This window comes from Pseudoliparis swirei, chromosome 24 (assembly GCF_029220125.1).
Source record: "Pseudoliparis swirei isolate HS2019 ecotype Mariana Trench chromosome 24, NWPU_hadal_v1, whole genome shotgun sequence".
Taxonomy (NCBI): Eukaryota; Metazoa; Chordata; class Actinopteri; order Perciformes; family Liparidae; genus Pseudoliparis; species Pseudoliparis swirei.
The window spans coordinates 1,970,964-1,984,652 of NC_079411.1; the positions used below are offsets into that span (position 1 = coordinate 1,970,964).

The window sequence follows — 13,689 nt, forward strand, 5'->3', positions numbered from 1 at the left end:
TTTAATTGTAAGCATAATCCGTTTACACTGGCTCGCTAACGGCGTGTTTGTGTCCCACATAACGGGCCGCTGCTCCGAGCACGGGACAGTTTAAAACGAGTCACGCACGAGCGACTGGAAGCTCATTGAGCGACGCGGTTGTCGCTCTCGTCCCGATGGAACTGCCCTCCGGACGTTTGATTGGTCCATCGGGACGTCCGTTAAACCGTAACGTCTTTAGAAACGCCTCCGCTGAGCGCGAATGTCGACATCCCATTGGTCGAGCCGCCGTCCTTCGCGTGACACGCCGAGAATCTCGGGCCGCGATTGGCTTTCTCTCGAATCTCACTCACCCTCGCGCCCCGAGCCGATTGGTCGCCCGCTCGCGTCACTCAACTCTCCGTCGTGCGCCGATTGGTCCTGCGAGCGCGGGGCGGGTTCCTCCGACGGGGCTCGGTCTTCAAGGCTCACGGAGAGCGAATGTCGTCATGAGCGGTGGGTAGGAATTAAAACATTGGCGTTTATATCACATACTACTTCGTTGAACATGTATTTGCATTGGACGTAAACGCGCCGGACGTTTCGCGGTACTAATAAACGTGTTTTTAAAGGGGCCTCGGCCAGTCGCGTGAACCAAAATAACCAAATGCACTTCCGGTAAAAAAAGAAAAAAAGGGGGCTGCCTTTTTCTTTTTTTCTTTTTTTCTGTAACGTATTCAAAGAGAGTTTGACTTGCTAGCTTCGCTTCAGCTAGCCGAATATGCTGTTGTTATCTATGTGGTGCTTTACTTACCATCCTCCCTTCCCCTCCTGCCCATTTACACCACAATAAAAGACAGTAGCGGCTCCATCTCGGGTCGTTTAAAAGTACAAACTAAGCTGCTCTGGGGTCAGAAGCAGCTTAAGCTAGCGAGCTGCCGACCGCCGCTAGCTGCTGGCCAGCGGGTTACATGGCGGCTCCGAGGCCGCACTGGTTTGTTTTCATGTGAGCATTACTGGCTCCGGTGGACCGAGTGCTCACTGACTTAACGATGCAAAACACTGACCAGTTGCAGTTGAATATTTAGCATTTAAAAATAACACTTAAGAGACCAAAGGAAACGAAGTAGAATTTGATTTCCCCTTTTTTACGTGATGGCACTGCATTATGATGAATGATGCATTCATGTGTTCCATTGCTTTGACGTTGCAGCTTTTTAAAGGTGGAGCTCATGCTGAGTGACTTCTTCCACATGCACTTTATCTCTGTTTCCATTATACCTCCATTGCTCTACATCTCTGAGGGAAGGATGGCACTCGTTTACTCTACATTTAGTCTGACAGCTTTAGTTACAGTGTTCACTTCCACGTGTCTCCAGATTTTGAACTGAACAGTGAATATTTGCTTCATGACTTAATTAACTATTTAATTTAAAACATTTTTTTAAAAGCATCTTGATTCAGCTGAAAAATCCATCATCACCGAGTTGAAAACCGGACTGTTGTTCTTTCACTGAGCTCATGAAAAGTTTTGTTTGTGGTTCTCAAAGGACGTTATAAAACATATGATGATATGTAGATTAAACTGCCCAACAGCATATAAAGAAGTTAAGATTCGCACAACTATAACATCTCCAGCTGTAAAAAGCAACACACTAATATGAATCTAGAAACATACATAAGAGTTAAACAGGGATCATTCTCATGCACAATCGCTGGACTTTTACTAAAAAAATACTAATACCACGGCTTTAAAATTATTTTAAAGCCGTGGTATTAGTATTTTTTGACTGTCGTAAAATATATGAATGTTTTTAATGTCAAAACTGTATCACAGGCGAGAGAGACGAGTCACTCGGCGTGCTGCGGCGTCTCTGTGATCCAGAGCTGCATTCGTAACGCGTTCCCCTAATGAGGCGGGCGGCGCTTCCCCGTCCGCCGACCAGCAGCCACAACACCAGAGTGTCTCGCTCAGGGTGAAGTTTGCCTTTGACAGGCGAGGAGGCGTCATCAGGACGTTGATGTGTTGGTGAGGAGACCTTTGCGTCGGAGGCATTTCCCTCGCAAATAAACAACTCGTGTTTCCGATGCTCTTTATTCGACTGCGGTTGTAAAAGCAGCTACAGTTGTAACGGGTGGAAGAGGAAACACTCTGTCCAATAACACAACGCTGTGGGTTACACGTCGCTGCACAAAGGGAACTGTTCAGGTTTTATTACCTTCGCATTGAAAATGCGGAAGGTTATGTTTTGATCGCCGTGTATTTATTTATTCATTTGTATGCGTGTTATTCGCATAACTCAAAAAGTATTAAACTGAATCACATGATATTTGGTGGGATGATTGGTCATTATCCGGGGACCATTTGATTAGATTTTGGGATTGATCGGGTCAAAGGTCAAGGTCATGAAAAGGCCAAAATGTGGCTGCGGCGAAGGTATGCGCTCTACCGAGTGCCCGTTCTAGTTATCACTTATATTTATCTACGCTGACGCTACGTTGTATTACTTCATATATTCGTACAAAATAACAACGCAGTGTTCGATGTGGCGTTCTAGGCGAGCCGAGACCCAGCTCAACCTCACTTCCTGTTTCCGGAGCGGACGACACGTCTTCACTCAGATGGTCAGAATATTCTTCGTGGATTCAGGAAACACTCGGAGCGGCGGAGAGATATGGATTGAAAATGTTCCGTGTTGTTTTCCTTATTTTAAATACATCCAACGTTTGCTTCCCTCCGCGTCGGCGATGCGGCGCCGGCGCTCCGCCGTCGTGACGTCGCGGCAGAGCCGAGGTGGACCTCCTCCGGCTGCCGGGCTCTTCTCTCTCGTGGGTTTTCGGGTCGCCGGCTGTTTTGATTTCGGCTCGTTGTTTTTCGGATGCTGGAAATATTCTGGATATTTCAGTCTGTTGACGCGTTCATGAGCGATGACGCGTGCCGGGTCGAGCTGCACGAAGCCACGGATGACAACGCTTCCTGGAGGCTGCGGCGGACGCGGCCCGCCTCACTTTAAATGAGTCTTTTGCACTTCAATGTATCCCCCGCGTGTCTTCGGTGAAGGAGCCGCATCACAAATCTCTCGGACAGTAACGGCCTCAACCTATTTGGGCCATTAGGCTGCAGCTCTTACACTTTTGGGCAGCCTGCCCCAAACGTACTTATGCCGACTGTCTGAGCGGAAATGTAACGCAATAAATGTCTCCTTGTGGCGTCGTGACTGCGGCCCGGTGGCGCATTTCTCTGCTTCCCTAACATCGAGATTGTTACCGTCGCATTGAAAATGCAGAAGGTTCTGTTTTGATCGCCGTGTATTTATTTATTTGTATGCGTGTTCCTCGCATAACTCAAAAAGTATTAAACCGAATCGCATGACATTTGGTGGGATGATTGTTTATTATCCGGGGACCATTTGGTTAGATTTTGGGATCGATCGGGTCAAAGGTCAAGGTCACGAAAAGGTCAAAATATTATTTTTACCATAGCACGGTCAATTTTTATCCAATTGGCATGCAACTAATGCCAACATGTTCATAATTCAATGCCCAATCGTGTGATATGTGAAGGTATGCGCTCTACCGAGTGCCCGTTCTAGTTATCGGTGTTTTGATATTGGTCAAAGAGTATTGACTCTGTCCGTTAGCTGTCATGACAACCGGCTCTCTGGAAAGACGTTTCATCAAAAAGGACGTCCGGCAATTTGTTGTCCTCGACATTTAAACATTTCGTGGTCGTTACGTTGATGAAATCATCAAAACAACAAAATCATTTCATCTTCCTCGCACATCGTCGTACACAGAACGTGTCTTTCTCTTAACTTCATCTCATTTGTTGACTATTTACAAAAGCCAGATTTTTTTTTTTACATCACTAACTGCTTCCCCCAGCGCTCGAGGTTACGGCGGGAAAATGAACTTGCAAAAAACTCACGAGGTGTCGGCGACAGATCGATTCATCACAGTGTTATTCGTGAGTCTCTCCTCAAATTAAGTAAAAAAAGCTCCATAATTGAAGTTCATTTGCGTCAATGAAGTAAAACAAAGACAGAAAACATTCAAAGTCGTCGTTATGTGTAACGCGGCACGAGCGTTTGGTCATTTTGAGCAACTTGTACGTCAATTTCTTCTCTCGGAGTGCATTATATCTGTGCATTAATGGCGGTAATGGAGCGTCACGTTAAGCCGACGTCACGGGACATTCCTGCAGAACAGAGACAGATCTGAGGAAGACGAGCCGCTCGTCTTCCTCAGATCTGTCTCTGTTCTGCAGGAATGTCCCGGGATGTCCGCGAACAGCCTGAAATCCGTAAATAGCCGCGTCGGGCGGCCCGAGTCTGACTGCTGCGCGTGTGTGTGTGTGTGTGTGTGTGTTTCCTCCAGAACAACAGGACAGTATGGCCACCACTGTTGCTGTCAGTCCCAGTGAATACCTCCAGCCCGCCGCCGCCTCCACGCAAGTGAGTAACGAGCCGGACCTCCCGACGTCGTCGTCTCCGATTACCCACGATGCACCAGGAGGCACGCTTTCTTTTCTTTTTTTTTGTGCCAGGGTCGTTACCGAGCAACCGATTCCCCCCCATGGGATGAATTCACTCCTATCTGCCGGAGAGAAGAGCGTCTTTAAATGGGTTCCTTCAACTAAATGTTACCAAAAAAAACGGAGAAAAGTTACTGTGGAGTCGGATCTCCCTTCATGGATGAAGGAGATGATGACGGTTTCCACGGAGATAAGCCACGCCCCCTCTCCAGCGTGAATCACGCGAATAAACCACAAACAGGCGGGCGAGGAAACTCTGGCGTGAACGCAGCGCAACGCCGACTTGAAATGAGCTCTGGATGTTCTGGTGCAACAGGGGCGCTTCACCCCGAGGTCCATCAAGTTCACATGAAAGTATTTTTTAGATAAAGCTGACGTGCATAATAATAATAATAATAATAATCACACATAAGGAGATCAAAGGCTCTGTGACTGGAAACATCCAGTAAACCTTCAACATCGCCGACGACGTGTTGGAATATCTTCATGATTCTGTTTTAGCTTCTTATCTCAGTGCTGAAGTGGTTTTGATGCAGTGTGTGTGTGTGTGTGTGTGTGTGTCCATCAGGACCCCCAGCCCTCCCCTCTGGCCCTCCTGGCTGCCACCTGTAGTAAGATCGGCCCCCCCGCCGCCCAGGTCCCCGCGGCGTCGCCTCCGTCGCAGCCGCAGCCTCGCCGGCTCCTCCCCATCAAGCCGGCGCCCATCGCCCCGGCGCCGCCCAAGAACCTGGGCTTCCTCTCGGCCAAGGGCAATGTGATCCAGCTGCCCGCCGGCCTGGGCTCCGCGGCGCCCGGCAGCCCCATCGTGCTCACCATCCAGCAGAGCCCGGGCCGCGCCGCCGCGCCCGCCAACATCCAGTACCAGATGGTGCCGCAGATCCAAGGCGCCCAGACCATCCAGATGATGCCGCAGGGCGGTCAGATCCAGCTCATCCCGGGCACCAACCAGGCCATCATCACCACGCCCATGGCGCCGCCCGCCGCCGCCTCGCCGCTCGCGCAGCAGAAGGCGGTGGCCATCAAGCCGTCGCCCAAGCTGCGCGGGCACAACAACGTGCTGCAGCTGCCCGGCGGCATCACGCTGCCGTTCAACGTGGCGACCGGCGAGGTGGGCGGGACGCAGTTCATCACGGAGGCGGCGGTCGCCACGCCCCGACCGGGGAGGGGGGGGCGGGGGAGGAGGAAGAAACTGGTCCTGGCTGCTTACGCTCAGCTTCCCCCGCCGGCCTCTCCGCCCGCGGAGCAGATGGAGACCATCCTCATCGAAGCTGGAGACAACATCATCCAGGTACGTCGGGGGGCGCTGGGATGTGTACTTGTGGGTACTTTTATATGTACTTTGTGTACTCACTCGGCCGTCCTGCATTCAGCTCGATGTCGGCGCAGCTGAACGAGTTCAGTGACCTGAAGCTGGAATTAATGAATTGTTTTGTCCACAAACATTTCTTCACGTTTTTACATTTAGAATAAAATAAAACAGATTAAAGCATTTCACAAAATCACTTTTATGAAAATAAAAAAGTGTTTAGAATCTTTTTTAAATTTTCCGTTAAGCGACAAATCAACATCGACGTAACCAAAGTTATTCAGTATTTAATGTCTGGCTGACTCCTGGTACACAGTGTTATTAATAATAGATAACAGTATCTCTTGACTTTATATTCTTTCACATTTAAACTATTTTTTCAGATGAAACTTCCCCCAGAGAGTGTTCTCATGTTCGTATTGATCTTTAGCGGCGTGATCAGTTATTTGTTTCAGACTCCAGGAGCTGCTTCTCACCTCAGTCAAAGTGAGATGAAAGAAACTTTGAGCTACGAGAGTTTATGACCAACGGTTTGTTTGACGCGAGAGAAGCGAGAAGGCGGCGCCGTAAACCTCAAAGCCGAGGAGCCATTTCACGTCCGTGGACGACTTCACTGACAAGAAAGAGCGGCGCTCTGAGATTCTTGGAGAGCGCCTTACAAATGGAATCCATTATTATTATTAAAGAAGTCCAGAAGTCCAAAAATATTTACTCAAAAGTAGATTTCACAAACAAATGCGTTCTTGGTAAAACCCTCCGAGGTGTCGGCCGGTCGCCTCACGCTCCTCTCCGCTGTCGTCGCCCTGCAGGCGGGCAACAACCTGCTGATCGTGCAGAGTCCCGGGCAGCCGCCGATGGTGCAGCAGGTGCAGCTGGTCCAGTCCAAGCCGGAGCCCCAGGTGGTCCAGATCCCCCAGCAGGCCCTGAAGGTGGTGCAGGCCGCCTCCGCCACCTTGCCGCCCGTCCCGCAGAGACCGTCGAGCCTCCAGGTGTCTCAGGCGGATCAGACGCCGACGCAGGTGCGTTGTCGGAGACGTCCTGAGAGCACGGCGGCGTGAAAGCACGCGCTCCGCTTTAAACGCAAGCTCCTCCCCTCCAGATTCTCTTCAAAACGGCGTCCGGCGAGTGGCAGTCCGTCCAGATCCAGGACCCCGTCTCCACGGCGACCACGGCCACGTCGCCGCCGGCCGGCGCCAAGAGGACGCAGGCCGGGGGGCGGAAGGAACGGCCGCTGGCGAAGATCGCCCCGGCGGGCGGGATGATGTCGCTGAGCACGCCGCAGCTGACCTCCACGACGCAGACGGTCCAGACCATCAGCATCAACGGGGTCCAGGTCCAGGGGGTCCCCGTCACCATCACCAACGCAGGGGGTGAGGAGCGAGGGAGGGACGGAGCGACCTGTCAATCACCTGGTAGCCCCGCCCCTAAAGCTGTGTGACTCTAAATGACCACCAAGTATAAACGATGACATCATGCCGTATAGAAGAAGACTTGAAACTATGTTATGTTATGTTAATCGTTTTATTTGAAGAGGGACAATGCACATTAATGAACACTTTAGACAGGTTATGTTTTCAGTGTAAATATGCCAGATTATAGCTTTGAGCTAATTTCCATCCGTAGTCCCTGACGTACAATATATAATAACATGACATTTGTAAAAATATTAAATACATGATATGCAAAAAGAGCAAGAGCAGCATACATGAGTATTTACCACATGGCAGTACAATATAGCAGCAGTGACATGTAAAGTGCAATACAAGATAAGATAAAAGTGCTACATAAAGTGCAAGAGGAGAATACCCCTATGCTAAAGTGCATTTAGCGGTGATTGCACGTCTGTGTGTTTCTCAACCATTCTTTTAGTTGACCTTTAAAGCTGTTGAGGGTGGCACAATCCCGTATCTGAGTTGGGAGGCTATTCCACAATGAGCTTCCTTTAACGGAGAGGACATTTTGGCCAAAAGTGGTCCGTCTATGGGGACTTCACAGTCTCCTCTGGTTTCTGACCTGGTGGAGCGTCCAGTGTTTTTCTGTGGATGAACTCCCTAAGGGAGGGAGCCAGTCCATGTAAACATTTATAAATAAAACCCATACTTTTAAAAGACTTTAAATTGTCAAAACTCAGGAAATGGTGTTTCTCAAGGATAGTACAGTGGTGGTATGAATTAGGCTTTCTGTCAAACACCTTGATAGCCCTCTTGTACAGCTGTTGTATTGGTTTCAGGTTTGTGGCACAGGCAAATGACCAATTTGTAAAACAGTATTCAATGTGGGAAAAGATCATACAGTGGAGGTATGACTTTGCAGCATTGATGGTTAAGAAGGGTATAATTTGTTTAAAATTTTGCAGATTGAATTTTATGGTGTTGGAGATTTTTTTAATATGTTTTTTAAAATTCAAGTTTGAGTCTAGTATGACCCCAAGATACTTGAAGTGGGGGACTAGTTGTAGTTCTGCTCCGTTTAAAAACACATTTGATCCTTCGATTACGACTGGTCGTTTACTGAACATCATGCATACAGTTTTTTGCATTTAACTGTAAGCAAATGTTGTTCAGCCAGTGTTGGACCTTGTCCAAAGCATTTGAGAGACACAATGAGATCATTTCAGTATTTTTTCCCTGTACAAAGATGACCGCATCATCGGCATACATTTGTACATTTAACTCAGGACATACATTAGGTAAGTCATTTATGTACAGTGAAAACAGTAATGGTCCAAGAATGGAACCTTGTGGAACCCCTACAGGGTTGACAAGGTATGGGGATTTTTGACCAAAACACTCTGTTTTCTGTTTGATAAATATGACTCAAGCCACTGTATTGAGTCTGCTGAAAAGTTGAAATAAGTCAGCTTTGTCAGGAGCACTTGGTGGTCAACAGTGTCAAAAGCTTTCCTGAGGTCTAGGAATACAGCACCCACATACGGGCTTGTGTCCAACATACATTTAACCTTTTCCACAAAGACACAGTTGGCTGTCTCAGTGGAGTGTTGAGCACGAAAACCAAACTGCATTGGGTGGAGAGGAACAAAACCTTTGTCTAAATGTTTGGTGATTAGTTTTGACACCCATTTCTCAGCTACCTTAGAGACACAGGGGAGGATGCAGATAGGTCTGTAGTTGGACATTATTTCCTTATCCCCAGATTTAAAAAGAGACGGAGACATAGACTCATGTTTACAATGTTTACTGAGGGAATACATCAAGAGAAGTAGAGTCACTATAGAGACTTCTATACAACCAGAGGAGCCCCCTGGTGGTCAGGAGAGAGAATGCAGCTTTAACACATGAAGCATAGACTTCTATACAACCAGAGGAGTCGCCCCCTGGTGGTCAGGACAGATAATGCAGCTTTAACACATGAAGCATAGACTTCTATACAACCAGAGGAGTCGCCCCCTGGTGGTCAGGACAGATAATGCAGCGCCAACACATGAAGCGTAGACTTCTATACAACCGGAGGAGACCCCTGGTGGTCAGGAGAAAGAATGCAGCTTTAACACATGAAGCAGAGACTTCTATACAACTGGAGGAGACCCCTGGTGGTCAGGAGAGAGAATGCAGCTTTAACACATGAAGCAGAGACTTCTATACAACCGGAGGAGACCCCTGGTGGTCGGGACAGAGAATGCAGCGTGTGTTGTCTCTTGACGGTGTCTCTGCCTCTCCACCGCCAGGCCAGCAGCACCTGACGGTGCAGACGATGCAGGGCGGCCTCCAGCTGGCAACGACGCCGGGCCAGCCGTCCATCCAGGTGGACCAGACTCTGACCCTGGAGCTGCCGGGTCAGCCGGGAGAGAAGAAGAGACGCATGGCCTGCACCTGCCCCAACTGCAAAGACGCAGACAAGAGGTGCGAGACATACGTCTAACTCTTTGTAGATACTGTTCGTACAGCTGCCTCTGAATGACCATTGACCTGTACATCTCATTGTGTGTGTGTGTGTGTGTGCGTGTGCGTGTGCGTGCGTGTGTGTGTGTCTGTGTGTGTGTGTGTGTGTGTGTGTGTGCAGGCCCGGGGAGGTGGGGAAGAGGAAGCACATCTGCCACATCACCGGCTGCGAGAAGACATTCCGGAAGACGTCGCTGCTCCGCGCTCACGTCCGGCTGCACACCGGCGAGCGGCCCTTCGTCTGCAACTGGGTGTTCTGCGGGAAAAGATTCACGCGCAGCGACGAGCTGCAGCGGCACGCCAGGACGCACACAGGTCCGACACACACACACACAATGGGGTACTTCTCTGGGAGTTTCACTGCAACCTGAAGCTAAGGTGATTAAGACGGAGTGAAGTAAAACAACCAGGAAACGAGAAGTTCTCTCCTCTTGTATCCCAAACTCTGAGGATCAGTTCATGACATCAGATCATTTACAATGTCGAGGACGTATGAGTCAGGCTTTGGATGTTGTGACGGAGAAACACCAAAAGATGTGTTTGGAAATGATATTAAAATATTCTCATTATTCTCTGTATCAGTACAGAGAATATTAATTAGCTTGACGTTTGGGTAAAAACGCGGCGCTTTGACTTCAACTCTCTTGAACACAAACGCCGTTGTTTGTTGTTTGACATTAAAAACATGACTCCGCCCCCTTTCCCCCCAGGAGACAAGCGCTTCGAGTGCAGCCAGTGTCAGAAGCGCTTCATGCGGAGCGACCACCTGACGAAGCATTACAAGACTCACATCAACACCAAGAACCTGTGAGCGGGAACGCAGACGGACTCTGACACTGAAGACGGCGTTCAAGGGGAAAGGAAAGGAGGGGAGGGGCCTGAGGAGACGACACCAAGGGGTCTGAGGCGGACCCCGTTGTGGGAAAGGCCCCCTGCACCCTCCGAGACACTGGTGGACAAAGGGATCCTTCCTGGTGGACTTGGATCTGATCCAATTTAATAATCGTCTTGGTTTCCTCCAGAAGCCGACTGACTCGCTGAGGCTTCGGGCTCTCGCATATTTATGAACTTCTCCGGTGGAAGAACCGACAGAATTATTCAGACTGCAACACCAAGACAGACGACAGGGCTCCACTTTCATTTTGATTTTTTTTCTTCTTCTTCTTCTTCCCACAAATCCTGCTTGACTTTTTTTCTTCTCATCTTTTTTTTGTCGTGGACGATTTGGGGAGATCCCAGGTAATCGGCTTTCATCCCCCCCCCCCCGCACACAAAAAAACAAAGAAAAGAGGAAAGAAAATTCTACATAATTGATTTGTAAATTTAACCGAGATGTGTTGTACCTCATGGTCATTTAGTTTTACGGTGTACGTGTTTCAGAAGGATTTATAACCTGTATTCACCCCAAATAGTTGGGGTCATTACATAAAAACTCCACTTCCTAGACTTTTGAAAACCTTTTAGAAGTTTAACTTGGCTATTTTTTTAAAAAGTGTGTGTATGCATACTATCATACATTCTAATAATATTGATAATAAACTATTTATATGATATTTTTTTTATACAATTGATTTTTACAAAGTAGGTCCGGAGATGCATAGAACATAACAGAAAGGAATGAGACGTTCCAGAGAAGAAATACAAAAAGACCATTTTCATCACATTTGCTCTGAGGAGGCGGAGCTTATGCAGCAGATCCGAGAACCACGTTTTAGAGGCTGGCGATGGGTTAAATGTGCATTTCAGGGTCAGAGGTCACTGCCTTTTCAAACAGTTCAGAACATCAGTTTCTAAACGGGCCAAAAGTGAAGAGCTGCTGACATTAGAAGAGTTTACTAACGTCTAAAGTCTCCAGCTGTAAAACAATATTCACACAGCAACGGGTTTAAAAGTCAAGGAACCCAAATGTTACAGAGGATAGAGATGTAGTTTGAGAGAAGCCGGACTTTACGTCGAAATTGGAAATGACTTATTACGCTAAAACGTGGTGTTAGTAGTTTCAAAAGTCTATTTAATGGATCATCATCATGTTTCTTCTTGTATGAATCGACTTTAAAGACATTTGCTTCATTCTGAAATCCTAAAGGCGCCGCCGGTCTCCCTTCAGGAAAAGATCCCGAAGAACAAACGTGTAACCGGCGACCGATAGAGGACCCGGGGATGAGCCTTGTGGGACGCCTTGTGGGATAAGCCACATTAAAAAAAGGCCGTGAAGGTTACGGTGGGGGGGGGGGGGGTCACATTTCTATCAGCTGTCAGATGATTGGAGGACTGACACCCGGCGGACTTACCTCAGAAATGTTCTTTAAGGAAACATCGTGAAGTCACTTCACTTTTCGACTGTTAAGTCTCAGATGCAATATTTCTGGCCTGATGTCTCCTCGTTTCTGATGTATGTATACGACCTAAAAAAACAAAAACAAAAAAGGTACTGCAAAAACTTTCTGGAGAACTTTGAAACAAATGGAAGCGTCTTCTTTTTAAGTCCCCGAGGTCTCCGGAGCCTCCCGGGGAACTCAATGAAATATTTTCAGCTCTGAATTCGTCGAGTCTGGATTTGTCCGGCACTGAGAGTCGGCCTCCGATAGCCGGCCAGATTTTTACTCTTATTACCGTGTCATTTTTATCACATCGTTCCTGAGACAGTATTGTGTTTCGTTCTTCAAACGTCTGCGTGTTATTTTTTTTACTTAACCTTTTTTATTTTAACGAAAAAGATTTTTTTTTTTTTTTTTTTTTCATTGTGGCATAAATGTTAAAAGAAACATGTTTATACTTGTCAAGGTATCAAAAAAACAAAACAAAGGTATGATACCCGGCCCTACTTACACTGTGTGTACTAATAAACGAGTAACTAAATTCCAGGGTAACTCTGCCACTCTGTGCATCAGACCTGAAACCGCTCGGCCGGACAATCACGTCCCGAAATGACAAAAAGAAAAGTCTTTTTGATCGGTACTGTTTTTATTTGTAAAGCTATGTGATATCTTTAATCATGAATCCACGCTCGAGAGGTTTTTGTTGACATTGGGCCGACTGTACAGTATTCACGCGCTGCTTGAGCAGCTTTTGCTTGTTTGAAGTCTGAACTTTTTAATTTACACACACACACATAAAAATACACCAATTAATTGTTAAATAAGATTTTGTGGGGGTCAAACTGGCGTCTTCGCCTCTTGTGTTCTTATTACTGTGACAACTTTGACCAAAAAGCTATGAAGTCAGATGTTTTTTGTTTTTTTAAAGCACATTGAAACCAGTTTTAATCAAAGTGCTTCATGGGGGGGGGGCATACTACGTTAAGCTTACATGTAGGATGCCAATATTTGGTTATTTTTCCCCCAAGAATGCCCTTTGAGGACGGATGGGCGGAGCCTGCTCATATTTATGTCCATGTCCTTTTCCAGTCTGAGTGACCGCAGTTCAGGGAGGAAGTCAAGACGCAAACGTGAAGCTGCCGAGTGGAGGAAGTGAACTTTGTACAGTGTGTACGGAATAAAATATAATGTGACATTGTACAGCTTAACTTCTGCTTTGTATGAGACGCCTAGGTCGAATTAAAGATGCCTTCGAAAAGCTGCGCTGCAGTTTTTGTGCGTTTTTTTCTACTTCCAAATAACATTTGTTAACTTCCTTTTGTGTTTTTAACTTATGCTACATGCTAAAGTAACGTGCACAGATTTTAAATCCCCGCGGTTCCAAAGTTTGTAGAATGTAATCCCTCATTTTAATGAAATATCATTAAATTTATTAATTTCCTAATTTTAATGAAATATAATGAGATTTATTAATTTCCTAATTTTAATGAAATATCATTAGATTTATTAATTTCCTAATTTTTATGAAATATTAGATTTATTAATTTCCTAATTTTTATGAAATATCATTAGATTGATTAATTTCCTAATTTTAATGATATTTATTAATTTCCTCATTTTAATGAAATATAATGATATTTATTAATTTCCTAATTTTAATGATATTTATTAATT

General features: G+C 46.7%; 1 protein-coding gene across 5 annotated transcripts; it reads left to right on the forward strand.

Annotated features, from left to right (window-relative positions):
- The first annotated feature begins 430 nt into the window (after nucleotides 1–430).
- On the forward strand, nucleotides 431–13,277 carry sp2 (sp2 transcription factor). 5 transcript variants are annotated; one of them, XM_056408393.1, is made up of 9 exons: nucleotides 462–474; nucleotides 4,336–4,412; nucleotides 4,505–4,825; nucleotides 5,061–5,780; nucleotides 6,608–6,817; nucleotides 6,898–7,168; nucleotides 9,484–9,658; nucleotides 9,819–10,012; nucleotides 10,408–13,277. In XM_056408393.1, the coding sequence occupies exons 3-9, from the start codon at nucleotides 4,598–4,600 to the stop codon at nucleotides 10,506–10,508; spliced, it is 1,899 nt and encodes a 632-aa protein (XP_056264368.1). In that variant the 5' UTR covers nucleotides 462–474; nucleotides 4,336–4,412; nucleotides 4,505–4,597; the 3' UTR covers nucleotides 10,509–13,277. The 5 variants fall into 5 exon arrangements, with proteins under 5 accessions (XP_056264369.1, XP_056264367.1, XP_056264370.1 ...); XM_056408394.1 differs by lacking the exon at nucleotides 4,505–4,825 and having other exon boundaries at nucleotides 431–474; XM_056408392.1 differs by having other exon boundaries at nucleotides 455–474; nucleotides 4,336–4,825.
- Nucleotides 13,278–13,689: the final 412 nt, after the last annotated feature.